The sequence below is a fragment of the Ochotona curzoniae genome, unplaced genomic scaffold, assembly GCF_017591425.1.
Source record: "Ochotona curzoniae isolate NIBS_2020 unplaced genomic scaffold, NIBS_Ocur_1.0 contig_1014, whole genome shotgun sequence".
NCBI lineage: Eukaryota > Metazoa > Chordata > Mammalia > Lagomorpha > Ochotonidae > Ochotona > Ochotona curzoniae.
The window spans coordinates 32,248,189-32,275,431 of record NW_024464920.1 but is presented as its reverse complement, the minus strand read 5'-3'; the positions used below and the strand labels follow the sequence as shown (position 1 = coordinate 32,275,431).

The window sequence follows — 27,243 nt, the reverse complement described above, 5'->3', positions numbered from 1 at the left end:
CCATCTGCTGATTCATTTCCTAAATGGCCTCAATGGTCAGAGCTGAGCCAATCTGAAGCCAGAAGCCTGGAGCCTCTTCTGGGTCTCCCACATAGGTATAGGGTCCCAAGGCTTTGGACCATCCTCCACTGCTTTCCCAGGCCACAAGCAGGGAGCTGGATGGAAAGCAGGACTGCTGGGGTACAAACCAGTGCCCACGTGGGATCCTTGGCGTATGCAAGGTGAGAACTTTAGCTACTAGGCTATGTGTCAGGCCTGGAAAAAAATTTTTAGAAGGATATAAACACAGAAATGAATACTGGATTTTAAAACTCATTTGGGCCTGGCGGCGTGGCCTAGCGGCTAAAGTCCTCACCTTGAACGACCCTGGATCCCATATGGGCGCTGGTTCTAATCCTGGCAGCTCCACTTCCCATCCAGCTCCCTGCTTGTGGCCTGGGAAAGTAATGGAGGACGGCCCAAAGCCTTGGGACCCTGCACCCGTGTGGGAGACCCGGAAGAAGTTCCTGGATCCTGGCTTTAGATCGGCATAGCATCAGCCATTGTGCTCACTTGGGGAGTGAATCATCGGATGGAAGATCTTCCTCTGTCTCTCCTCCTCTCTGTATGTCTGACTTTCCAATAAATAAAAATAAATCTTAAAAAAAAAGTAGTCTTCCCTAGCCATAGTTAAAAAAAAAACTGATTCAACTTTCTAATACGTGTAATTTCATAGTATTTCTTTTTCCCTGTAGAGCTATTATTATAGTGACGATTCCTCTTGTAATCAATGGTGCATTATAAGTTATGGTTTAAAACAAATGAGCAGGTCAAATACAAATGGACAGACTTGGCTGCTGTTCTGCCACCCATTTGTTATCAAGAACAGGGCTCATTTCTGGAGTAAAAAGACTTGTCATGAGAAGAATCTCCAAAGTTTTTAAGAGATCAGCTAGAAGAGCTTTTGACCTAAGTATACTATTATGCATAAGGAACTAAAGGTAATTTTAATAGAACTGATAGAACATTGCTACAGTGACTTGTGTCAGACTTAGTTACTTTTTACGAATTTGTCTTTGAAAAATCAACCCAACTTTCTTAATAGGAATTTGAAAGATGTTCTTTGGTTTAATGCATCACAGGTCAGAGTAGTTTGAGTTCCTTTGTAGTTATAGCAGGTATAGCATTTAAATAAAATTCGAAAAGTCCTGGCATATAATCAAACCATACTTTTCTTTCTTCCAGACAACATCAAGACATAAAGTACTTATTATGGAGTTTTGTCCATGTGGGAGTTTATACACTGTTTTAGAGGAGCCATCCAATGCCTATGGACTGCCAGAATCTGAATTTTTAATTGTTCTGCGTGATGTGGGTATGTTTACTTATTTATCTGGTTTTAGATACATGAGATTTAGTTATTCAGAATAAAAAAGTTAACTAAAACTTCAAACTGAAGACCTTTACATAATGCTTTCTTAGAAATGAAACCTAAAATGCAAGTATGAAAAAGGAGAATAGATTAACTGAACTTTATCCACCTTAAACACATATGTGTGGCTGGCACGGTGGCATCCCATGTGGGCTGGTGGCCTGAGCGAGCAGCAGAGAATGATCTAGGTGCGTGGGGGCCTGCAGGAGACTCCTGGCTTCTACCTTTGAAACCAGCCTTTTGAGAGCAAACCCATGGATGGAAGATCTTTGTCTCTGTCTCTCCTTTTCTGTGTAAATCTGCCTTTTCATAAAAATAAGTAAATCTTTTACAAGGAAGGGACTAAATCCTCATAGAGTTAAAGAGAATGTTTGCAAATCTTTTATCCCTAATGAATTTATCTGGTAAAAAGGCATCACAATTTAAAGATGAACAGAGGGTTTGAATAGATGTTTCTCCAAAGGAAATATATAAATGGCTGAGAGGTACATGAGGAAAGATATTTAGCATCATTAGTTATTGAGGAATTACAAATTGAAATCATGGTGAAATGTACCACTTCACACTCAGAATGTTTAAAATCAAAAACAAGTGTTGACAAGGATAACAGTATGAGATACATAGGTACAGTGGCTAAGAGGGTAACAGTATGATACTGTCTTGAGGTATGGTGGCTAAGATGTTCGTAGGGGTGCCTGCATCCTGTATTACAGTGCCGCCTTTGAGTTCCAAGTCCAATTTTAGATTCCTGCTAACACATACCCTGGGTAGTGTGTGGGAAAGCTGGTCCCAGCTCCTGGCCCTGGCCTACCACAGCAGCAGCTGTTGCAGGAATTTGAAGAGCAAACCAGCAGATAAAAAGATATTCTCTCTCTTTCTCTCTCTCTCTTTCTCTGCCTCTCTATCTCTAATAAAATGAGACTATTTGTTTTAAATGCATTAAACATAGGTGCAGTGAGTTGAGCAACCACTTACACTTGGCATCCCATGTGAGTACTGGGTTTGAGGCCTAGTTGCCCCGCTTGTAATCAGGCTCCTTCAGTTCCCTGTCAACGTACCTGGGAAAGCAGCTAAATATGGCCCAAGTATCTGGACTCTGCCACCAACACTGGAGACATGGGTGGAGTTCCGGGCACCTGGCATTGGCCTAGATCATCCCAGTTGGTGTATCTATATTTTACTACTACATGTTGAATTCAGTTTGCTTTTTAGGGAAATTTTATTGAGGAAAAGACATGTAAAAATGTGGTGAGGGCCCAGTGCAATGGCCTAGTAGCTAGAGTCCTTGCCTTGAACATGCTGGGATCCCATATGGGTGTTGGTTCTAATCCTGGCAGCCCCGCTTCCCATCTAGCTCCCTGCTCGTGGTCTGGGAAAGCAGTCAAGGACGGCCTAAAGCCTTGGGACCCTGCATCTGTGTGGGAGACCTGGAAGAAATTCCTGGCTCCTGGCTTAGAATCAGCGTAGCACCAGCTGTTGTGGCCACTTGGGGACTGAATGATCGGACAGAGGATCGGACGAAAGATCTCCCTCTCTCTGTATATCTGACTTGCGATAAAAATTTAAAAATAAATCTTTAAAAAAAAATGTGGTGAGAGATTGGTATCTTCCTTGGGAATAATACTTGTTAGAATCAGAACTAAATATCCAAGACTGGTTTAGGAAATCATGTGGTTTATTCCAGTTTCGTTACATTTCTACAATTTAACAATGATCTCTTTTATATATGTATATATTCTTAAAAGGATGTGTTTATTTTTGTTGGAAAGGCAGATTTACAGAGAGAAGAGACAGAGAGCAAGATTTTCCATCCACTAGTTCGCTTCCTAGATAGCTGTATAACAGCTATAAGAGATAGCTGTAACAATCCAAAGCCAGGAGCCAGGAGCTTCTTCCAGTTCTCCCACATGGTACAGGGTCCCAAGGCTTTGGGTCATCTACTGCTGCTTTCCCAGGCCACAAACAGGGAGCAGAATCAGAAGTGGAGCCAGCGAGGGCACGAACCAACTCCCATATTGGATCCCATCACTTGCAGGCAAATGATTGGACAGCTGAGCCATCACATTGGCCTGAAAGATGGTCTCTTTCTTATACCATACTGATTTTTACCGTTATAAAACTTTATAACTGATGCATGAGATAGAAAATATAAATATACCAGGGCCAGGACTGAGACAATGAGTTAAGCTGCCGCCCACAATGCCAGCATCCCATATGGCTGCTTGTACAAATTCTGGCTGTTCCACTTCTGATCCAGCTCCCTGGTAAAGCTCCTGAAGAAGCAGTGGTAGCTGCTCCAGGTCCTCGGGCCCCTCTGCCATGTCAGAGACCCACAGGAACCTCCCGGCTGTCTTGGCCCAGCACTGGCTATTGTGGCCCTTGAGGCATGAGCCAGCACATGGAAGATTTCTTTAGTTACTAAGTAAATCCTTTAAAATACTTTTAGAAACCATGTGTTACTTTGAGAAAATGACTTTGGGGAAACTTTCAGAAAAGCTTTGATCAATTTTGAGTGAGTAGGAATGTATTGGATCAATGAATTTGATACACATAGATATCTACTTTATGATTTACTTTGTTTTGCATCTGTTTTTTTAAGTTGGTGGAATGAATCATCTCCGAGAGAATGGCATTGTGCACCGAGATATCAAACCAGGAAATATCATGCGAGTCATCGGAGAAGATGGGCAGTCGGTGTACAAACTCACAGATTTTGGTGCAGCTAGAGAATTAGAAGATGATGAGCAGTTTGTTTCTCTATATGGCACGGAAGAATATTTGGTGAGTTATGTGTCGTTAATAATTGTATTTTAAAAAGCCATATATGTATGTTAAAAACAAATATAATTGGGTAATTAGCCCATTCACTGTAAAATGTTATGTAATTCTTGTGACAAAAATGAACTTTTTACACTAATGAATATGGTATGCAACGAAAGAATTAGGCTTTGGTTTCTAAAGGTACTATTATTTTACTGTTTCAATAAATTGAAATGACATTCTCAGATAATTTAATTAGCCTACAAATCTGGTTGAAAGATTGGCATAATATCTTAATGTAAAGGAAATGACTTCATGATAGCATAAGGGATATGTGCATGTAAAGGTTTAGGAGCAGCTTCCCTGGCAAGCTATAGCACATCATCTGTGCTTCTCCCTGGGCAGCACCCCAGTGCGAGTGTAGGGTGACTGAGATGTGCAGTTAGTCTGTCACTTATCACAAGTAGAACAATATCAGTGACATGATTTTCCAAAGTAGTGGTCAACTTTTGGTAACATTTCTAAACAAGTAGATTTGGTAAAATTTATAAAACTAAACAAGGAGATTTAAATGTAGTTACATTCTGCAGAAAAACTATAAATACTTGATGTGTTATATAAAGTGGGATCAGAAATATTTCTCACCTACAAAATAATCTGATAGGACAGCAGAAAATAATTACCATATGAAGATTATTTTCCAAAACTGTTAAATACATTGTAAAACTTCTTTCAGTCTCTGCTCTCTCCCCAATTATGATGATGGACATAACAGCTGCTCCTCCACTACCAACTATTAATCCTTTGCAGAACCTCCCAGGGCTACAGTTTAATTTGCTTCTAACAGGCTGTTAAATTGGGAGGAGTAAAACATTAAATATATGAACTCCAAGTGCAATAGTTGAAACTCCAGTAATCTAAAATTATTCCACATGTAAATGTAAATGTAATTTTTGCTGAATGAATTGGTTGTCCAAATGATTTGGTCTTGAAAACCTTGGGTTTACTTTATTACACTGTAATTTCAGATATAGTAGCCTATCCCAGTGATACTAAGCCTTTTTTTTTTTTTAATTTTTAAGATTGATTTATTTTTATTGGGATGGCAGATATACAGAGAGAAGGAGATACAGAGAGAAAGATCTTCCATCCGTTGGTCCATTCCCCAAGTTGCTGCAATCACTGGAGCTGAACTGATCCAAAACCAGGAGCCAGAAGCTTCTTTGGGGTCTGCCATGTGGGTGCAGGGTCCCAAGGCCTTGGACTGTCCCCCACTGCTTTCCAAGCCACAAGCAGGGAGCTGGATGGAAGTGGAGCAGCCAGGATACAAAGCCGCACTCATATGGGATACTGGTGCATGCGAGGCAAAGACTTCAGCCACTAGGCTACCGCGCTGGGCCTGATACTAAGCCTTACACAAGCTCGAGGCACATTCAGGAGAGAACCACTTAGCAAAAATATGTCCGACTGACGCACACCAAACAGCCACCCATCAGTCTCACCTTGGGGACTAGCTTACAGCTCCACCACTTAGGATATTATTGTACCTTTAGAGGAGCCCCACCCCCCACTTTGTCTCCTAGAATCACTATATCTGCTCTTCCAAGGTTGATGGCCTCATGTTCCAGATGTCAGGCACATCCAGGTACTCTTGGCCTATTCACAACTATGTTTATATACTAAGTGTCAACTGCTAAGTCAGAGGTCTGGCTTTTGCTTTTCTGGACAACAATCACTTTACATGCTATACCACAGAACCAGAAATGCCTCAAACCTATTGTATCTGTAGGCATAGGATTGGACACTCACCTCAAAGCTCAAATCCCATCAGCTTATCTTCACTTCTGATTTCTCATTAAAATGTATATTCCAGAAGGATCTTTTTCCCTACCCAGACATACACCACACAGCCAAGATTCAGAGACTGACCCTTTTAGAGACAGACTCATGGACTACGTTCGTTTAGAAGCCTCTCACCATAGTGTTGCCTTCCTCTGATCATAGACGAATCCTGCAGTGTCATAAGGGATTGTCTGGGGTTGAGATTATTTGACTGTTGGCTCTGCTTTGATCTATGCTGTATTCTTGAAGCTGTGTGTTCTAAGAATCTTCAAGTTGCCAACGTAACTTCCGTAAAGGCATTCGGAAACTAAACCTGGGTGTTGCTGCTTCTCTGCAGATCTGAGTGTCTGTCAGAGTCTGCATGGATCTGTTTCTTAGAAGATCCGTGTGTTCTCAGCAACTCTGGAATACCATCTTCTGTGCTTAAGGACTTGGGTTTAGCAGCAGGCCAGCGACGCGTGTACCTCATTATATCCACTGAGGACCTCAGTCAAGCTAGTTCTCTGAATTAATTCAGAAAATTCAGTTTTCTTTTCAGAGTCCATATGCCTGGTTTAGATGAATCACATGTGAGGGGTGAGGCAAAGACTCAAGGCTGTCTGGTAGGTTCAGAATGTGAACAATTAGGTAGATGATACTATTTACTTAATAAAGATTAGGAGGAAACATGTTTGAGTCGGCAGTTTAAAATTCTTTTTGGAGATGTTAAATTTTAGTTGCCTTTTAGTCATTTGTGAATCTGGAACTCAATTCAGGAGATAGTTTTAGGCATTAAATCCTAGGGATGATATTTATTATTTTTGGAAAGTAACAGTTGTAAAGATGGACTACTATTTTGAGTTGGGAAGCAGAGAATTCAGTGCTTGTTGACAGAGGAATGTGAGCTCAATTGCAGTGGTATTTAAGATGGGAGATTTTCAGGTGTGTTCATAAGTGGAAAGACATGATCCAAGAGAGAGGGAAGTTGGTACATAATATGAAAAGGATAAGTGCAAGAATTGAATTCTGGATTGCTGGAATTGGTGAGATGATATTATGAACTCTACAGCACGGATGGAAATGTTGGCCTTTGGTAGAAGTAGCTCCATAATAATGGGAAAGTAGCCCTGGACAAAGGACACAGCTTCAGGTAGGTTGATATTTGGTAAAGAACAGAAAGAAGAGTTGGTCTGACTTCTTGCTGAAGCCTGGAGTGACATCATCAACATTGAGAGAGGAACTGAGCCGGTGTTAGAAGTTGAAAGTGAAAAGGGAAGATGTGAAACACTTTACAGATTATAAAAGTGGAATTACTGAGAAAGTATGACAACTTCTGGGTATTATTGAATACCTGTTTTTTTGTTCATAGTATGCTCCAGGAGGTCAGAAACTTGTAGTTTTGCCATCCTTTTCTTTTCCTTTTTTCCCTTCTCAGCATCCTGATATGTATGAGAGAGCAGTGCTGAGAAAAGATCATCAGAAGAAATATGGAGCAACAGTTGATCTTTGGAGCATCGGGGTCACGTTTTACCATGCGGCCACTGGATCATTGCCATTTAGACCTTTTGAAGGGCCTCGTAGAAATAAAGAAGTGATGTAAGTGGTTTTTTCATATAAAATTAAAGTTGATTCTTAAAATGTATATTTTATTTGGTTGCATCATGTTAGAATATTGATATCTAGTAAAAATTGATTTAGCCGTCATTTCTATATTTATAAGCTGTTTGGTTTTTCTTAATAAGAATTCAGCCTTATAAAATATCTAGGCCTAATCTCATATTATGTCTTTAAATATCTTACAGTAATCAAAGCATGGATGGTATCCAAGCTTGGACACATTATTAAAAATACACTGACCTTGGCTTCATAGCAACCACACACGGTTATGAGTGCTGTGTTTAGAGAATGCTTTAGAACAGTAGCTTACACACTAACTTTCCAACTGTTCTTGAACATTTTAGCATACAACGAGACTTCAAAAAGGAATGGGATTTTTAAAATGCGAATTTTCCATGAGCTTTTATTTATTTGTTTTTAAATAGAAGTTCTTTTTTTAAAGATTTATTTATTTTTATTGGAAAGTTAGATTTACATAGAGAAGGAGAGACAGAAAGCTCTTCTGTCCACTGGTTCACTCCCCAATTAGCTGCAATGGCTGGAGCTGAGCCAATCCAGAACCAGGAGCCAGGAGCTTCTTCCAGGTCTCCCATGCAGGTGCAGGGTCCCAAGGCTTTGTGCCATCCTCGACTGCTTTTCCAGGCCCAGAAGCAGGGTGCTGGATGGGAAGTGGGGCCACTAGAATATGAACCGGCACCCATATGGGGTCCTGGTGCATGCAGGGTGAGGACTTTAGCCACTAGGCTATCATGCTGGGCCTGAGCTTTGATTTTTCGTGTTTTTGTTTGTTTTAAGAAGATAGCTCTCACCTGTTGGCTCAGTCCTCAGATATCTTGAATGGCTGGGGCTAGGCTAGGGCTCTGGAGCCAAGAGCCAAAGTGCAAACACAGAGTGACAACAACCAAGTCAAGGGATCCATCACTGCTGCTCTGTTGATCTGCATTGGCCAGCCTGAAGTTAGGGACCAGAGCTAGAAATCGAAGCCATATCCTCTGATGTAGGATGCTGTATCCTAACCACTGGACCAAACATCTGTGCCACCACCACCATGAACTTATGTCTCCCACACCATTGTGTACTTGACTTACCTTTTATAAATACACATTACGTAGAATAACCCCACAGCTAAAGGGACCAGCGCTGTGGTGCAGTAGATTAAGCTTCCATCCATAAGCTGGCATCCCATACCAGAGTGATAATTCAGGGCCCTACTGCTTGGTTGTTCATCCAGCTCCCTCCTAATGTGCCTGGGAAAACAGATAGCCAAGAACTTGGGCCCCGGCCACCCACATGAGAGATCTAAGCAGAGTTGTGAGCTCCTGGCTTTGGTCTGACCCAGCCCTCGCTGTTGCTATCATCTGGGGAGAGAAACAGTAGATGGAAAATTCTGTCTATTCTCTATGTGTCACTGTTTCAAATAAACAAATCCTTAAAAACATAAACACAACCATAAAAGCAGTATTTAATCTCAGAAAATTGAGGAAGCAACATATTTTTACTTTTGTCAGTTTGAGGAAGTAAAATTTAGATGATACAATGACTTTCAAGAAAACTATTTTTTTTCCAGAAAGGACAGTGTCATATTTATAGGAGAGGACACCCACTAACTCTACTGATGACTTTGGTGTAGCATCATCCAGAGCTTGCTTTACAGCAGTGCCTGCTTTATAGACTCTAATAAACAACCATAATCAATTTCTGTTTTCCTCATTAAAGATAAAGTATTCCTAGCAGTGAAACATGCTTTTGTGTTCATAGATAAGTTTTTAAGCAGTGTCAGTATTTTTGCTGCTCAGAAAATGGTTAAATAAAAGTATGATGCTCACTGCTATAGGAAGCAGTAGACTCATATGTACGTAGAAATCCCTGGTGATTTTTGTCTGGCCACTGTGTGGGCAGGTACACCGTTGGGAAAATTTTTCTTTATTTGCATAGCAACCCAACTGTTTTTTTTTTTTTTTAATAGTAGACTTGTCTGTGAGACAGTTTAAAGATTTATTTTTTTTATTATTTTTTATTGGAAAGGCGGATATACAGAGAGGTAATACAGAGAGGAAGATCTTCCGTCCGATGATTCACTCCCCAAGTGAGCCGCAACGGCCGATACTATGCCGATCCGAAGCCAGGAGCCTTTTCCGAGTCTCCCACATGGGTGCAGGGTCCCAAAGCTTTGGTCCGTCCTCGACTGCTTTCCCAGGCCACAGGCAGGGAGCTGGAAGGGAAGCGGGGCTGCCGGGATAGAACCGGCACCCATATGGGATCCCGGGCGTGCAAGGCGAGGACTTAACCACTTGCGCCACCGCGCCGGGCCCCCAACTGTTTATTAACACTGCTGTGGATAAGTCTTGAGAGGTAATTAGAGTAGTCAGCACTGTTTAACTTCACTAATGAATGATGTGTTTACCTCGCATGTTGGTAGTGTTCACCCCTCAGCATCTCTTTTGATTGTTGTAAGTGCAGGACTTAACACACACGTTATTTAAACTCTTTAAGAATTTGTGTCTCCTTAAGAATTTTTCTATTCATTCTAGCCATTTCTGTTTTGCGTTAATTTTACATATTGCCAAAGTCAAATTCTTGCATGAATGCCCCCTGCTTTTCGTCTGAATTTCCTCTTCTCTGAGAAGTCTGTTAAGGCAGAATGCTGGCTGCCTCTGTTGTCTTATTCTGATTACTGCGTTTTGGGTGTTTTGAAAGATAGCTTCCATCTGCTGGGTCACTCCCCTATCATTATGGTGGCTGGGACTAGGTGGGAAAGCAGAAGTGCAACCAAGGTCTCCCTTGTGGGTGGAAGGAACCCAACCACTCAAGTTCTCACTGCTGCCTCCTGGGGTCCATGTTAGCAGGAAGCTGGAGTCAGGAGCCGGAGCTGGGAATGAAACACAGGCCACCATGGTGTGGGATGTGGGTACTCACCCTGGTCTTTTTCCAAAAGTATATTGATTGCTTCAGTGCACATTTACTTAATCTTAACCTCCCCCTACCCCCCAAAAAAAGAAAGAAAGAAAGAAGAAAAGAAAACCTATCAGAAATTATTGTTTATAAGGTTACTTATTTGAATTTACATTTGCAAGTAGATGAAAGAGTTCATGAAGGCATGAATCTGTAAGGTCACTTTCAATGATTTGTAACATTAATACAGCCTTCTTTTGCTTCCCTATCCATCTCTATCTTCAGATCATCTTTAATTTTATTGTCTCATCAAATATCAAGTTAAATTTGCCTTATAATTTCTCTGTATATATCTGCTCCATGTGTACTTTTTCAGTAAGTAAAAGATCTTTCTGATACTCTGCCATGTTTAATTTTATCTTTGTTTTTTTTTAGTAGTTACTGTTTATTATTCCAAAGTAATTTTAGAATCCAGTCCTTTGTGCTTTTGGATAAGAGAGATTAGGTGACTTTTTTTCATTGTCTGGAGATATTTTGTGACTTAACTGTTTTTAGGTTAACTCAATTTTCCAGATGGAAATGTTAGTATTTTTATTGTGAACATCAAATTGCCATAAACATCCTGATATATATACCAAGTGGAAGTTAATAATCAAACAACCACTATTATATTTCATGTTATTACACTATTATACTTCATATTGTACTTGATGTTTTATTGATCCTGTGAACATCAATCACTACATTTTGTTTAATAGATAATCGTAGGTGCAATTGAGGAAATACATTTGCAGAGTCTATTAAGAGGCTGTGCAGTACTGTACTACCTATCTTCATTCTGCATTTATTCTTCTCAAGGTATAAAATAATTACTGGAAAGCCTTCTGGTGCAATATCTGGAGTTCAGAAAGCAGAAAATGGGCCCATTGACTGGAGTGGAGACATGCCTATTTCTTGTAGTCTTTCTCGGTAAGTGCAGCATGTTTTATTGTCATCTGCCTGATTTTAGTGTTTGAAGTCTTTGTGGAGAGGATGAGTGTCTGGCACGCTGTTGAGATGCTGTGCAGGATGCCCACATCCCATACTGAGAACAGCTCCGTATCTGATTCCAACCTTTCTATTGTTGCATGCCTTGAAGAGGCAGCAGGTGGTGGTGCCTCATTGGAGATGTGGATTGAGTTCACAACTCCCAGCATCAGCTAGACCCAGCCCCGGTCATTGCAGGTGTTTGGAGGAGAAAACCAACAGATTTAAGTGCTCTTGCTTTTGTCCCTGTGCCACCCAAATTAATTAATTGATAAATAAGGGGTTTTTTTAAAAAAGAAAGTTTCCTTCTGTTAAAGAAAACAGAATAATCTTTTTGTCTGAAATCATGAACACTTAAATACATAAGGGTAGTATAGTTTCATTTTAATTAGATGTTATTTAAGCATATGCTTTGATGTATGATTTTTGCTTTTCTAGTGATGTACAGGTTCATTCTGATTATAAATAATTTCTCAAATCTATATTAGGACATAGGCCATGTATTTTTTAGATTGTCAATTACTGGTCTTAAAGTTTTTCCCAAAATACAGGCTCCACACAAGAATTTAGTACCTTTCATGTTGAGTTCTGTCTTTCATTGATGGACCACAAATATTGATGTAGCTGTAACTAACTTTCTTATCTTGAATTGTAAAAAATGTCCGAGCTTAGTATTCTCATTTTCAGAGTCTGTCAAATAATCAAATATGTATTTTGGGGTTTTTGTTTTTGAAAGGCAAAATGACAAAGGGAGAGAAAAAGAGAGAGAGGGAGAGTGAAAAGGAGAGATAGAGTGCTTTTCATCTGTTGGTTCACTCCCACAACAGCCAGGGCTGGGGCCAGGCTGAAGCCAGGAGCCACAAACTCATCTGGGCCAGGAACTTAAGTACTTGAGCCATGTGGCAGCTTCCCAGGCACGTAAGCAAGGAACTAGATTGGAAATGGAGTTTTGGGACTTCAACCATGGAGCACTCCAATATGGAAAACAGGCCTGCCAAGTGATAGCTTAAACCCTGTGCCACAGCATCTACTCCCAAGTATATATTTTGAAGACTATTTAAAATTCTGTGATGAGGAGTATTTTTGAACTTGCTGTATAATTTGGTGAAAGTGTAAAAAAAAATAAGCGTTCTTTTGATCATTTTTTAGAAAGCATATAAGCATTTAGTAAAAGATTATTTAATCCTTATTGAATTGGCACTAATTGCTAGTTTATTATAGTATTTTATTTTCTAAAGAAGTGTATTTCTACAAAGGCCTATAAATTAGCATGTAAATTAGAGGCAGTACTTCAAGGACATTAAAAATCTTTTGATTGCTAGAAAAGTAGATTATTATCTTATCCTCATGCCCATGTGGTTCCAATCGACTCATCTGGCTGAGGTAGCCTTGTATACACAGAATTATTATGCTTTTCGAAACTTGGAAAGAAAGATGTTAATTTAGCAATGTTGTAATCCATAATTGATTAACAAATGATACCAGACAAAGATTACATGGTTTCCCAAAATGTTGGCTGGTATTTTTATAATATAATATTACACCGTGAGTATTCCTAACCCAGAAACCCTATATCCAAGCTGTTCCAAAATTGGAAGCTTTTCTGGCACTCACCTAATATCACAGCTAGAAAATTCTATTCCTGATGTCATGTGATAATGAGTCAGAGAACACAGACACACTAAAAATAGCATAGTGGATTGTCTTTGGGCATGTGTCAGGTATATGAAACAAAGGATTTTTGTGTTTAGACATGGATCCCATCCCCAGAGATCTCCAAGGTATGTGCCAGTATTCCCAAATCCAAGAAAAATCCGAAACACTTCTGGTTCAAAGCATTTCAGAGTAGGGATTACCTAACCAGGGCCCTTGATTTCTTGGTAAATGCTAAAATGTTGTGCTAGGGAAAATAGGACGTATTTACTTTTCATGTTGACTTTCTTCCCAATATTGTTCTAGAGGCCTTCAGGCTCTGCTTACCCCTGTTCTCGCAAACATTCTTGAAGCAGATCAGGAAAAGTGTTGGGGTTTTGACCAATTTTTTGCAGAAACTAGTGATATCCTTCACCGAATGATAATTCATGTCTTCTCACTACAACAAATGACAGCTCATAAGATTTATATTCATAGCTATAATACGTAAGTATCCTTGTTATTTTATTCTTATACTAATGCATTGTATTATTTAATAAATATTTTCCTAAATTATGAGTGGGCTAATAAACATGCCCCAGATTCACCAAAGGCACCCACTTCCCACTTGGAAAATTATGTTTTCCTTTTTGATTATCTCTGAGAAAAAGATTTTTGAAAGATAAATTTTCTAAAATTCACAGATAAATTTTCCTGTTATTTTAAAAACATCAAGTTGATGTCTTAAGTAGCATATCATATATTGCGTATAAAGCCCTTAGTACGTGTTGGGGAAATAATCAGTATTTGTCTTATATAAACAAAAATACACATGTGATAAAAGAAATCTCATGGTAGAACTTGATGTAACTAAGTAGAAACATATGGTATTATTATTATTATTATCATTTTCTGTTTTACACTTTTGTGGGTATAGGGCTTCCCCCATCTCTCCCCTTCCTCCCTCCGCCTTCTCCCCTTCCCATTGCCCCTTGTGTTTTACAATAATGTGGTCCTTCAGCTCTGGTCTGAACTCCGGTGTTCTGCTCTTTATGGACACATAGAATTTATAGAAACAAAGCCACACTCATATGGTTTAAAAAAATATCTGTCCATGTGTTAAAACTGCATCTAACTAAATAAACACACGAAACTGGGAATTTGAGTAAGTTTGATGGATTGTATCAATGTTCAAATATTAGTTGCGATATATTCCCAATGTTACCCTTGGAGAACTATGGGTGAAGATACCATGTCCCATGGGGCATAAACCAGGATGAAGATGTAGATGATGTGCAACCAGATGTAAGAAAGAGAAACAATATAAACATTATAAGAATAGGGTATGATGTAGAGTGGGATGGATGAGGTGGTTTTCTCTCTACAAAATGGAGAGGAACCCCATCAGGCTCCTCCTAGCAGGTTTTATATTCTCCACTGATGTGGCAGTAGTCTAAGGTCACATCCCCCTTCCCACTACTGACTAGCCGCTGAGATGGTGAGGAGATCATGATGCTCCAGATGAGGGTTCCTCTGAACACACAGGCTCTGTGAGCTAGTTCCTTAGAATGACACCTGCAGGTGCCGAGAGCCTCGGCCTTGGGTCGACTGCTGCTTTGCCAGCAGAACGCCCTAGCCGAGTTTATTCCCAGACCACTCGGTTCAGAACAGTCTCCCTGCTCCGCACACTGTTGATATCTTCCCTGTTAGCAGTCTCTGGCAGAAGAGTACATAGCATCTCTTTGTCATTGTTTAGAATTGCATGCAAATCTATAGTGATCTCAGAATGAAGTGCTTTTTAGAATGAAGACACATTATGTGGGCCTTAGTGTCTGAGGGCAAAAGCAGTTTTGATGCCTCATAAAACTTATTAAAAGGGACTTTTACTTGTAATTAAGGAGTAAAATAGGTTGGATAAAATAGCATTTTAGGTATTAATATATGTCTACAATTTATAACAAAAATTACATCAGTAATACATATTAGATTATAACATGTTATTTGTCTTTATTTTGGCACTTTATAGTCTGAATAAATATAGATCCTAGACATCTTGTTTTCATTTTGGTAATGTATTTGAACTCAGAAAGTTCACTTAAGCCTTAGCTAAATCAGTTCTGCAGTTTGTGGCAGAACCCAATCACAGTATACTGTTGGATTTTTGTTTTAATTTTATTTTGTATATTCAGGAGAATTCTGCCTTTCTTACCAAGTCATCTTTTTGAAAATACTTAGTTTTATTCATTTATGTAATAAACATAGGTTATAATGATTATTCTGAGTGGTTTTTTTTTTTTTAAGATTTATTTATTTTTATTGAAAAGGCAGATTTACGAAGAGAAGGAAAGACAAAGATCCACTGGTTTAACTCCTCAAATGGCTGCAAAGGCTAGAGCTGAGCCGATCCAAAGCCAGGAGCCAGGAGCTTCTTCCAAGTCTCCCACACAGGTGCAGGGTCCCAAGGCTTTGGGTGGTCCTCTGCTACTTTCCCAGGCCACAGGTAGGGAGCTGGACAGGAAGTGGAGCAACCAGAACATGAACTGGCACCCATATAGGATCACGGCTCATACAGGGCAAGAATTTAGCCACTGAGCCATCATGCTTAGTATTCTGAGTTCTTTCTACATTTAAGTCATTTGATGCTCACATAGTTATGAGGATGCTGTCATTCCTATTGTACTGATAAGAAAAACATTTGTGATTAGACAACAAGTTAAGCTGATTGAAAGTCAGTTGTACTTAACCTCTGTTCATACCCCATTTTTAAATATCAAGAATCTTACATTATAGAGGTATCCAAAGTATTTTGGGATTGATTATGAACAGGTTATTTGAAATTTTAAATTTAAAGTACTTTAGCTACTATCCATTTAGCAAAGCTGTTTTTATACATACTGATCTTAGAAGTGGTCATTTTTGTGCTCACTATTTGAAAGAAAGAGATTGACTTCTTATTTTACCCTCAATTATGTTATCTTTGAATTTTTATTAAACAGTGCTACTGTATTTCATGAACTGGTATATAAACAAACAAAAATTATTTCTTCAAATCAAGAACTTATCTATGAAGGACGACGCTTAGTCCTGGAACCTGGAAGACTGGCACAGCACTTCCCTAAAACTACTGAGGAAAATCCCATTTTTGTAGTGAGCCGGGAACCACTAAAAACCATAGGATTAAAATATGAAAAAAGTAAGTTGAGATTTCTCTTCCATCTGTGAAAAGAATTTCAAAAACGTGTTCTTTCAGAAATAATTGTAATCTTGATAAAGCGATGACATTAATGTAAAATTTGCTTAAATATTGAAATTTTATGAAGTAGGTGAGAGTAGAAGTAAAAGGCTTATGAAAATATTTAAAATACTTTGTTTCCTAAAATGGTATGATTTTATTATGACTGCTTTGCTATAACTCTGTTTTTACTGTTTTGCTAACTTTCAAAATAACTTTTTGTATCTTAATGTTCAGAGAAATACAGTTGTGTCCTCTGTCTGAGAAATTGTGCTTGATGCCAAAGTCTATGAAAAATAAACCATTTTAGAATCTTTCCCTCACAGTACTGGTGGGAAAAAATGAATTACCCAGATTTTTATGTTCCTGAAGTTTGAACATTTGATTTAAATTCTAAGAGAAGCATTATAGTTCCTTGTGTTGAAATATATAATATATATATGTTTAAATTTAAACTCCCTAGAAATGTTGGAGGTGATTTGTTAGATAGTGGATATTTTCATCAAGTTTTTTTTTAAGTAGCAAAAATGAACTAAAGAGTTTGATCACTAATATTTAGCTTTTAGATGTCCTATTTTAATATCAAATGAGAAAATCAGTTATTCAAAATATTTCTGATTTTAAATATTTTGCTTCATATTTCAGTTATCCTGCCTAAAGTACATCCACGTTACGATTTAGACGGGGATGCTAGCATGGCTAAGGTTAGTATGTAATTAGGTTACTGTGTAAGCTGTAAAATGTATTGTATGTTCATATCTATGCCCGAATAATTCTTATTTAAACTGTGCAGTTGTCACCCTTTCATTTCAAGTTATTTTTTTCTTCTTTATGTTCTTTCCTTTCTTCAACTCACTATTAGGAATTTCGCCCATTGAAACTGTATGTGATCATGTTAAGGATGAAATGTTTGTTCTTATTCTAGTTTATTTTTTTAACAAGCCTGATAGAAATGTCTAAGTTTGAGAAATTTTATGAAAAACTGTTCTTATCAGTAGCACAGCACAAAATACTGACGTCTTTTAATGTCTTCATTAGGCAATCACAGGAGTTGTGTGTTATGCCTGTAGAATTGCTGGTACCTTGCTGCTTTATCAGGAATTAATGCGAAAGGGAATCCGATGGTTAATGTAAGTAATAGATTGAAATCTGAAAATTGTTCTTAATGTAGATCTGAATAAATGCCTGGGAATCACCCAGTGTCGGTACTTCTTCACATTAACTGGGGGAGGAACTTGATCTTTTTTATAATTCATTTGTCCCACCTTGTTAACATTTCCCATTTTTTTCATTTGAGTTGTACTTTGAGTCCTTGTCAGACAAATAAGAAAGTGATAGTGTAGCTTTACATGTTTTGTACACCGAGAGATGTGGTAGCACATGAAGATCTACTGTGAGACCTTGATGTGGTTGTCACCTCACTGTCCTAGAAGGCTTGGCATTCTTGGAATCTGCCTTCCAGGGCTTGAATCCTCAGAAGCTTCCTCAGTTTCCAAATGAAGTGCACGTTATCTTTAACACCATTGAGAGACAGATCACCCGTTTATCCATTTAAAGTATACTAATTCAATGATTTTCAGTATATTCCCAGAATTGTAAGGCCATCACCACCAGTTTTAGAACATTTCGTCACCCCAAAAAGAAATTGTGTACACATTATCAATTTTTCTACATTTTATTCTAAACCTTCCAGAGCTATTCTACCAATAATTTACTTTGTCAATATAGAATTGGCTATATATACATAAGATAGATGATTTGGGCCATTTTTTCTTTTCAAAACTTTCATGATTTATAGATGTCAAGTTTCTGATAGAAGTAGAATATAAGTGAGTCTCTTTGGGGATTAGCACAGGTCTACATACCATTTGGATCTTTTTAGTTCTGTGTTCACATAGTAATAGGGCATTGTGCACAAGATCCTAAGAAGTGTGTTTTCTGGACTCACCTTGGCCATGGACTTTGATACTTGTTACCACTGATGCATACCCACCTCCCACCACCTCTCCTTGTAAATGTGTCTGAAGCATTCCATTATTCTTGCGTGGGTTTTTTTTTATTTGTTTGTTTTTTATTTCTTTTAGGCTTTTATTTTCTGTTAGCATTGTGTAAAACTGTAAATTTGCACTTAGTGTGTTTTTCAGTATGTTCACATAACCATTTTCTGAGCTTTTGCTTTTTTTTTTTTAAATTTCTATTTCCATTAAAATATTTCTGATTTTACTAAGTAATTTTTGGAGAATTTTTAGGGTACTAACAACCTTTGTTTTACTTTGCTGTTGTATATCCAGGTCAGTGATCCATGAAGATCTTAATTCTTTTTGCTGTTTGTTTTATAATGTTTGTATTAATCATCATGAAAAGTAATTTTTTTAGTGGAGACCAAACTTGTTCTTCACATGGTCCATCAATGAATGTTTCAGACTTCATGCATCTCACATGGTCTCCTCTTTGTTTTTACAGCATTTAAAAATCAAACACCAGCACGTCAGGCCTTAGTGTATTAATCTCTAAAGATCAGAAATCTGTCAGTTACAAGTATAGATTACCTATGCTGTGTATTCTACTTGTGATGTCACATTAATTGGTTTCAAGTATTAATCAAATCCATCTCTATGAGTAGTATAAGTAAATTCTGATGGTGGTATAAAATATAATGCAATATAACTTCTTGCAGATGAACTTTTATTAACATAATTTAATGCCTCAAATTTATAAATTACTTAGCGGTAACAGTTTGAAAATGTAAGCACCCTAGGTCTGTAATAAAAGTCAGGCATATTTTTAATATTTTCTCCCAAAGTGTGAGTTGACCTTCATGATGTATCAGGAACATTATTATGAAATGCTATGAACAGTGGTCCGGCAAGTGCCATTGGCAATAGACAAGAAACAAATGTAAATTGTTTAGGTAAACTAATAGAAATCAAATTTTCTTTTAGTGAATTAGTTAAAGATGATTATAATGAAACTGTTCACAAAAAGACAGAAGTTGTGATCACATTGGATTTCTGCATCAGAAACATTGAAAAAACTGTGAAAGTGTAAGTATATTACTTCCTTGCTTGAAAAGTTTAAATGTTGCTCTAATCCTTTTAATGTATTTCATTATCCTTGGTACACTATGTCTTGCTATACAAGTATTTGATATTAAGGAGCAGCCTTAGGTTAGTTATTTTTCACTTCATCGGAAAGTGAAAAATAGCAGCTTTCTCAAGAAGAAATGGGCACCCTTTTCTTCCCTTTGTGAAGGTAGAGAGAGAGAAACACTTTTTCTTTGTAAGAATTTTTTTAATGTGTTTGAAAGGCAGAATCACAGAGACAGGGACCTTCCATGCCCTGATTCATTCCCTAAGGGGTCGGTCACAGAAGCCAGGATTAGCTATGCTGAAGTCAGGAGCCTGCAGCCCTATCTGAGTCTCCCATGTTGGTGGGAAGGACCCAGTACTTAGGCAGTCTTCTGCTGTTCTCCCGGGTGCTTTAGCAGAGAAGTGGCGCTGAAGTGGAGCAGAGGTAGCAACATTCCATATAGGATTGGGATTGTGCCCCTACTGTTCCAGTTTGAATCCAGCTCTCTGCTTATTGTCTGGAATGGCAGCAGAGAAAAGCTCAATTCCTTGGACCCCTGCACAAATGTGGAAGGTGTGAAAGGAGCTCCTGGCCTCAGATCAGCTCAGCTCTGCCCATAGCAGCCATTCAGAAAGCAAACCAGCAAGTGGATGGCTTTCTCTGTCTCCCTCTCTCCCCCTTTCCCTCTCACCCCCTTTCCCTCTCTCCCTCTCTCCCTCTCTCCCCCTCCCCCCCCTTCCCTCTCTGTAAAACCTGCATTTCAAATAATACCAAATTAATTAAATGAATCTGGAAAACATTTTGGAGAGGCTGGACTTGAACTGTTGTGCACAGGGGATGGGAACATCATGGGCTGTGGCTTTACCACTGTGCTGGCTCCAGAGACAGCCTCAATTTTTTTTTTAAGATTTCATTTTATTTTTATTGGAAAGTCAGATATACAGAGAGGAGGAGAGACAAAGAAAGATATTCTGTCTGCTGTTTCACTTCCCAAATGGTCACAATGGCCAGAGCTGAGCTGATCTGAAGCTAAGAGCTTGGAGCTTCTTCAGGATTTCCCACACGGGTGCAGGGTCCCAAGGCTTTGGGCCATCCTCGGCTGCTTTCCCAGGCCACAAGCAGGGAGCTGGATGGGAACCGGGGCCACTGGGATTAGAACCATTGCCCTTATGGCATCCCGGTGTGTGCAAGGCAAGGACTTTAGCCATTAGGCTATCGCACATGGCCTGACAGTTTCATTTCTGTCTTACAAAGCAGAAACTATCAGTAAGAAAATATAAAACCTAAAATCAACATAGTACAAATGGGGGCGAGGAAGTAAGTAGGACAGTTTACTCTAAAATAGCCTGGTGGTACTATTTTTAGGATTTTAGAAATCATTTAGACATCTTATCATCAAAAATGTCTTTTGAAAAAAGATATTTTAAATTAATTGCTTTTGAAGCTCTACTATTTGTACTGCAGAGGACATACACTGAATGAATATTTACTGTTAACCTGTGTTAATTCTTGGATCTGGTATTTTTCTTACTTTGTTACAAGAGTATTTGAAACTAATTTGGCTTTTCTATTTTATTCCTCAGTCTGCAAATTTGTAAGCAGAACTATAGTAGTTTTTCCTTATTCTAATGAATATATTTCAAGTAGATTTCTGAAAAGGCAGACAGTGCACACTCTTAAATACAAGTCCTATGATACTGGAACAATAGATCTGATAAATGAGACATCCAAAAAATGATTAATAGGTAGATAATATATGCAGCCTAGATACATTGAGCCAAGGCACAATTCATGTCACAGGCAGAATGGAACAAAAGAGTGCAGTTTAAAATTTATGAATTGCTTATTTCTGGAATTTTTCATTTAATATATTCATAATGCAGTTGGTAACTGGAACCACAGAAAGGGAAGCCATGTTTAAGAGAATACCATAAATAAACTACCTGCAGGAAAGCAGCAAGGCTTTGAAGAATCTTCCGGTTATAGACCTTGAACCAATTTTTGTTACATGATTATAATAACTCTTGGTTTATAATTATTTTTAAAATATACATTATACTCATGACTTTCTGTTACTTCATACAGGTATGAAAAATTGATGAAGATCAATCTAGAAGCAGCAGAATTAGGAGAAATTTCAGACATACACACAAAATTGTTGAGAGTAAGTACTTATAAAATTATGAAAATTGTAGGTTCATAATTTATTTCTTTGCTGGCAAGATTAGATTTCAACTTTCCTAGAGAGGTGATATTTCTAAAGATCTCCAAGAGAGGTCTTTTTCCCCATCTTTCAGAACTTCCTACAAAATTTAACATACTTCATATCAGAAAAATTTTTATAGCTTTTCCAAATATCTGCTATACTTTAAGTCTATACCCTGTCCTCTATTTCTTAAATTTATAATACTCTTGTTTTGTGGCTGTAGCAATTAAAGCATATTCATGCTTGATATGATATCCTTTTCTCTTTCTAGCTAAAGCTGACCTTAAGTTGTTTGTCTCCTGGGATTTAGATTTAGAATATTGGTTTTCAAAATACAAATTTTGAGACATGAACAACTTGAATATTATAAAAGTGCATTGTAATCAACAATTTTTTTATTTTTTTGAATTTTATTTGAATGACAACATTATAGAGAAAGTGGGACAGAAATCTTCAGTCTACTGAGTCACTCCCCAGATGGTTACAGTGGCTAGAACAGGGCCAGGCTGAAGGCAGGACTCCCATGTAGGTAAGCAGAGCTCCACACACTTAGGCCATTTTCCACTGCTTTCTCAGATGCATTAGCAGGGAAGTAGATGTGAAGTGGAGCAGCTGGGACTCAAACTGGGGCTGATAGGGCATACTGGCATTGCAGGTCACAACTTAACCTACTGTGCCACAGCACTGGAGCCCCTAGATAGTATTTTTAAATGGAGCAGAAAATGTCAGGATGAATCTTGGGCCTCTAAACAAGGATCGTAAACGTTGCACTCTAGATCTTATACTTGGCTTGATGCTAGTTATTTTTCACAGTGGTATGTGGAAGAGTAGTAGCCATTTTTATAGGTAAGAAAGCAGGACAGTTGAATGATGCATTGTACATGTTTTTAAGGGGTGTTTACTGTTTGAAATGTTTTATAAAATATACTACTAGGAGTTAGTCCCGTGTTTTAGTACCGTATCATACTGCTGGTAGAAATCAACCCAAGAAGCTATTCTTGAACTTCAAACTGGAAATAACTGCTGTGCCTTTGAATTTGAGTAATGCACAAGGAGAAGTGTGACCTTGTGGTGAGTGCCTGTGACTTGGGGCCATCTGGAGCTCAGCCCTTTGCTTTCATTTAGCTGTCCAGCTCTCAGGGAACCATAGAAACCAGCCTTCAGGATATTGACAGCAGGCTGTCTCCAGGCGGATCGCTGGCAGATGCGTGGGCACATCAAGAAGGCACCCAGCCAAAGGACAGAAAGTAGGTGACAGTTTCATGACTAGTTTCTGCTCTTAGTATGAAATGGCCTTTTCAACATTAACTCAGTTAAATTATTTGGATTTTTCTTCCTTTACTAGTGTAGAAAAACTACAAGTCCTGTTAAATTGCATCACAGAGATTTACTATCAGTTCAAAAAAGACAAAGCAGAACGTAGTAAGTACAATTTGCTATTTGTTAATCCAGTGAATCAGCCTTGGTGGTTGTAATTCAATTGAACCAATTTGATATACTTGTAAAAGTAACTGCTTAAATGACTTGTTTTCGGACATGTGTCAGGAGAGAAGTGGAATGTACTAAAAATTATTTCTAAAGTCACACTTTTGAATATTTTAAATTGCAGTCATGTGTTTTAAAATGTCTGGAGGCCAGGTAGGTAAGGTAAAGGGGGTCTGAGGTGGATTCCAGCATAGCTCCCCCATAGAAGGGAGGCCACTGCTCAGACTCACATGGTCTTCATGTTTTTCAAAAAAAGCAAAAAGCAGATTTAGTTAGAAATACCCAGATTTTTACTTGTCGGCAGCTGATTTTTGTAATGGTGATCTTTAGAAAGTTATTTTTACTTTTTATGTGAAAGAGAATACAGCGATCTCCCACCAGTTGTTCCCTCCCCAAATGACAACAGGTGGGAGTAGGCCAGGCTGCAGCCAGGATCCCAGAACCGCGTCCTGGTGCCCTTCAACGGCATCAGGGTCACAGGGACTTGGGCTTTGATCTGCTGCCTGTCAGGGTGTGTTACACACGAGGAGGAAGCTGGATTGAAAGGGAAGGAGCCTGCACTCTGGAATGCAGCTGTCCCCAGCGCTGTCTTAACCACTATGCTGAATGCGTGTCCCAGACACTGGACAGAGCGAGTCAAAGCATATGTGAGCCTATGACATGTGCTGTATCTTTTAGCCTCTTTGAAGGAATTATCTCCAAAAAAAGTGGACATGACTTTCACTTATACAATAATGAAAGTAATCTATTCTCTTATTTCTAGGACTAGCTTATAATGAAGAGCAAATCCACAAATTTGATAAGTAAGTGTCCCGATTATACTGAATAATTGATTATTTTGGATACTATTTGGATAATCTTTATTAATATGGTTAAGTTGAAATTAAAATGAGAAATGAATTTTGAATTTAAAGACTTATTTTTAATGTGTGAATATTTATTTATTTGAAAGGCAGATTTATGAAGAAAGGGGGAAACAGATCTTCCATCTGTTGGTTCACTCTCCAAGTGACCACAACAGCCAGGGCTTGGCCAAAACAAAGCTAGGAGCCAGGAGCTTCGTGTGGGTCTCCCACATGGATGCAAGGGCGCAATACCTGGGCCATCTCTGTTTTCTCAGATGCATCACCAGGGAGCTGAATCAGAAGTGGAGTGGCCAGGACTCAACCTGGCATCCATATGGGATTCCAGCCTTACAGGTGGTAGCCTTACCAGCTATGCCACAACACCACCTTCTAAAGGATTGTTCCATTTGTGCATATTTTTGGCACCCACAGTTCTGGTCCTTAATTGGGAGGTTGCAAAGGTGGGATGGGAAAGAAGGTTCTCATTCCACCCAGTCATCTATACCTTGTGCCCTCTGACTGCGGGACAGTCCTAAAGAACAGAGGGAAGAATGGACTTAGCCACTTCCTGACTTGGATCCAGGCACTAAGTAATTTTTGAACAGTCTGCGTTTTGATTTTTTTGTTGCTAAAATATTTGCTTTACAAGCCTTTGCTTTCTGGGGCCCAGTGAGATAGCCTAGTGGCTGAATTCTCACCTTGCATGCACTGAGATCCCATGTAGGTACTGGTTCATATCCTGGCTGCTCCATTTCTCATCCAGCTCCCTGCCTGTGGCATGGGAAAGCAACAGAGGATGGCTGGGAGCCTTGGGACTCTGCATTCGCGTGAAAGACTCAGAAGAGGCTCCTGGCTTCAGATCAACTCATCTCCAGCTGTTGTAGAGTGAACCAACGTACAGAGGATTTTCTCTTGCCTCTCTTTCTCTCTGTATAGCTGCCTTTCCAATACAATGAAAATTAAAAAAAAAAATCTTTAAAAACAAAAAGGAAAGAAACCTTTCTATTATAAATCTTCTAAAGCCACAGGAGTCATTGTAAATATTAGAGGTAAGGTTGTTTTCAGCCGCTTTGATTTGTTATTTCTAAATTACAGGCAAAAACTGTATTACCATGCAACAAAAGCTATGACACAGTTTTCAGATGAATGTGTTAAGAAGTACGAAGCCTTTTTGGAGAAGTCAGGAGAATGGATGTTGTAAGTACACTTACTTTGGAGTGATTAGTGACTATACACTGTATTGTGTGCTGTCAGTAGCAGCACTTCGCTAAGCAGCTTCTTCATTGACTGTTTTTGTTTTTTGGGTTTTTTTTTTTTTTTTTTGGTCTTCAGAAAGATGCTTCATCTCAGGAAACAGTTGTTATCTCTAACTAACCAGTGTTACGATATTGAAGAAGAGGTATCCAAGTATCAAGACTATACTAACGAGGTACAGCTATCCCAAGTATCTTGAAAAACAGCTTTTATCCCAGTAGGAAAAATTAAAGTTCTTCTCAATTTGTGTCTGACAGTAACTGAGAAATAGGATATAATGTGTCTACATTCAGTTCAACGTACCAATTGTTGATATGCATTAGGACCACCGATGCTTTACAAGTAAAAATATCTGATAAATCAGTCTTGTATCATCTATAAGAAAATAATGTAAGGGCATTGGCTTAAGCATTGATGATTATGAAATGGAAATTTAAAGGTATAAAGGACTTATTAAAAGCTATAATTCTTGATCAAGGATCTGAAGTTCTTTTGTTTTGTGACTAATGTGATTTTTGTTGTTTTAGTTACAAGAAAGTCTGCCCCAGAAAATGTTTGCAGCCTCCAGTGGAAGCAGACATACCATGACCCCTATTTATCCAAGTTCTAACACATTAGTGGAAATGACTCTTGGGTAAGGAACTTGTCATCTGATAACTTAATATGTGCATTTTCTTTTTATTTCAGTTTGTAATCTTGCTCTTGTGTTTTGAAATGATTTATTATGAATACAGAATTTGTTAAATCTAGAAAATTACAACAAATACAATTCTAAAATTTTGCATACTTTATGAGTTCTTATTTGTTTGTATGTGTAGAATGAAGAAATTGAAGGAAGAAATGGAAGGAGTAGTTAAAGAACTTGCTGAAAATAATCATATTTTGGAAAGGTGCGTAATATGAAACTCATCCTGTATAGTACTAATTGTATTAGTACCCATATGTGCAGTGAGTTCATATACACCTGCAAAGGCTCTTACAAAAGTTTGTGAAAAAATGAAAGATTTATTTTGGTGCACATCTTTGTAATCCATGTGTGGTTTTCTCATGGTACCCATTTTCCATGAACATTTTGAAAATCTTCCAAATGTAAAAATTCCTAGATTTTTTTTACAAAAATAAGCTTACTTTTCATTTCACTTTCCATAACTTTTTGAACCCCCCCTTCATACACCTGTCTCAGTCTTTGTGTCATCCGTGTGCTGAGCAGTGCAAAGGGACAGAAAATCAGAATCCTTGTGCTTTTCTCTGTCAGTGTGATTATAAATTTGTGATGTATTCTAACAGTTGCTAGATTCCATTTTATAGAAGCACTTTGTGAATCAATTTGTGAAAATCCAAATCTTTTCACACTTGTTTTTTGACGACCATTGCTGGCTAGCATCCTGATTCTCCCTCTCGAGAGCCAGGATTCCTGGGGCCACAGCCCTTTGCGGAGCTCCTTCCCACTGGGGTTACGGGGAGCTGCTGTCTGCTCTGCAGGACCCAGAGGAGGGCCAGAGACCAGGCTGGGGCCATCGCCCTGTCCTGGGCCCCACTGAGGTTATCCTGGCGACTCTGAAACAGCCCCCTGCATCTTGCAGTTCTTTTGAAGATATTTCCCATTTCTGTGACAGTTTTGACTCTTAAAGAGTCCTCCTGTTACCCTGTCACTTAGGATGCATCATGGTTTTGTAGAGTAACACACCCTGAAAAGAGAATTTGCAGTTGGAACCCAGCTTCCTGATTCCTAAAGTAATATGGTCCCCACTATAAGCTAAATAGCTATTTAAATCCCTATCTATTAGGCCTGTCTGATTTGTGCAAGTGAAAACTATGCTTTGGTTTATATATTTCTCATATGTGTGTTTGTATCTATGCTTATATATGTGTGGATTGTCATGTACATGTATAAAATTTATTGATACTGAATTTCTATGTCATAGAGTGTGCATATTTAAATTTTGTCCAAATAGACAAAACATACACCTTTGACAACACTGATTACCATGAT

At 38.5% G+C, this 27,243-nt stretch overlaps 1 protein-coding gene across 2 annotated transcripts in view; it reads left to right on the top strand.

The window, feature by feature from the left end:
• The window catches only part of TBK1 (TANK binding kinase 1), a 38,511-nt gene that overhangs the window by 8,859 nt on the left and 2,409 nt on the right, over nt 1-27,243 (top strand). For both annotated transcript variants that reach the window (XM_040982468.1, XM_040982459.1), the window contains 17 exons: nt 1,225-1,354; nt 4,011-4,192; nt 7,428-7,588; nt 11,360-11,470; nt 13,487-13,666; nt 16,156-16,352; nt 17,037-17,095; nt 17,430-17,521; nt 19,334-19,435; nt 21,546-21,624; nt 22,792-22,913; nt 23,012-23,088; nt 23,915-23,954; nt 25,092-25,193; nt 25,329-25,425; nt 25,778-25,884; nt 26,069-26,140. In XM_040982468.1, coding sequence (XP_040838402.1) covers nt 1,225-1,354; nt 4,011-4,192; nt 7,428-7,588; nt 11,360-11,470; nt 13,487-13,666; nt 16,156-16,352; nt 17,037-17,095; nt 17,430-17,521; nt 19,334-19,435; nt 21,546-21,624; nt 22,792-22,913; nt 23,012-23,088; nt 23,915-23,954; nt 25,092-25,193; nt 25,329-25,425; nt 25,778-25,884; nt 26,069-26,140 — 1,910 coding nt within the window. The remainder of the gene's footprint in view (nt 1-1,224; nt 1,355-4,010; nt 4,193-7,427; nt 7,589-11,359; nt 11,471-13,486; nt 13,667-16,155; nt 16,353-17,036; nt 17,096-17,429; nt 17,522-19,333; nt 19,436-21,545; nt 21,625-22,791; nt 22,914-23,011; nt 23,089-23,914; nt 23,955-25,091; nt 25,194-25,328; nt 25,426-25,777; nt 25,885-26,068; nt 26,141-27,243) is intronic.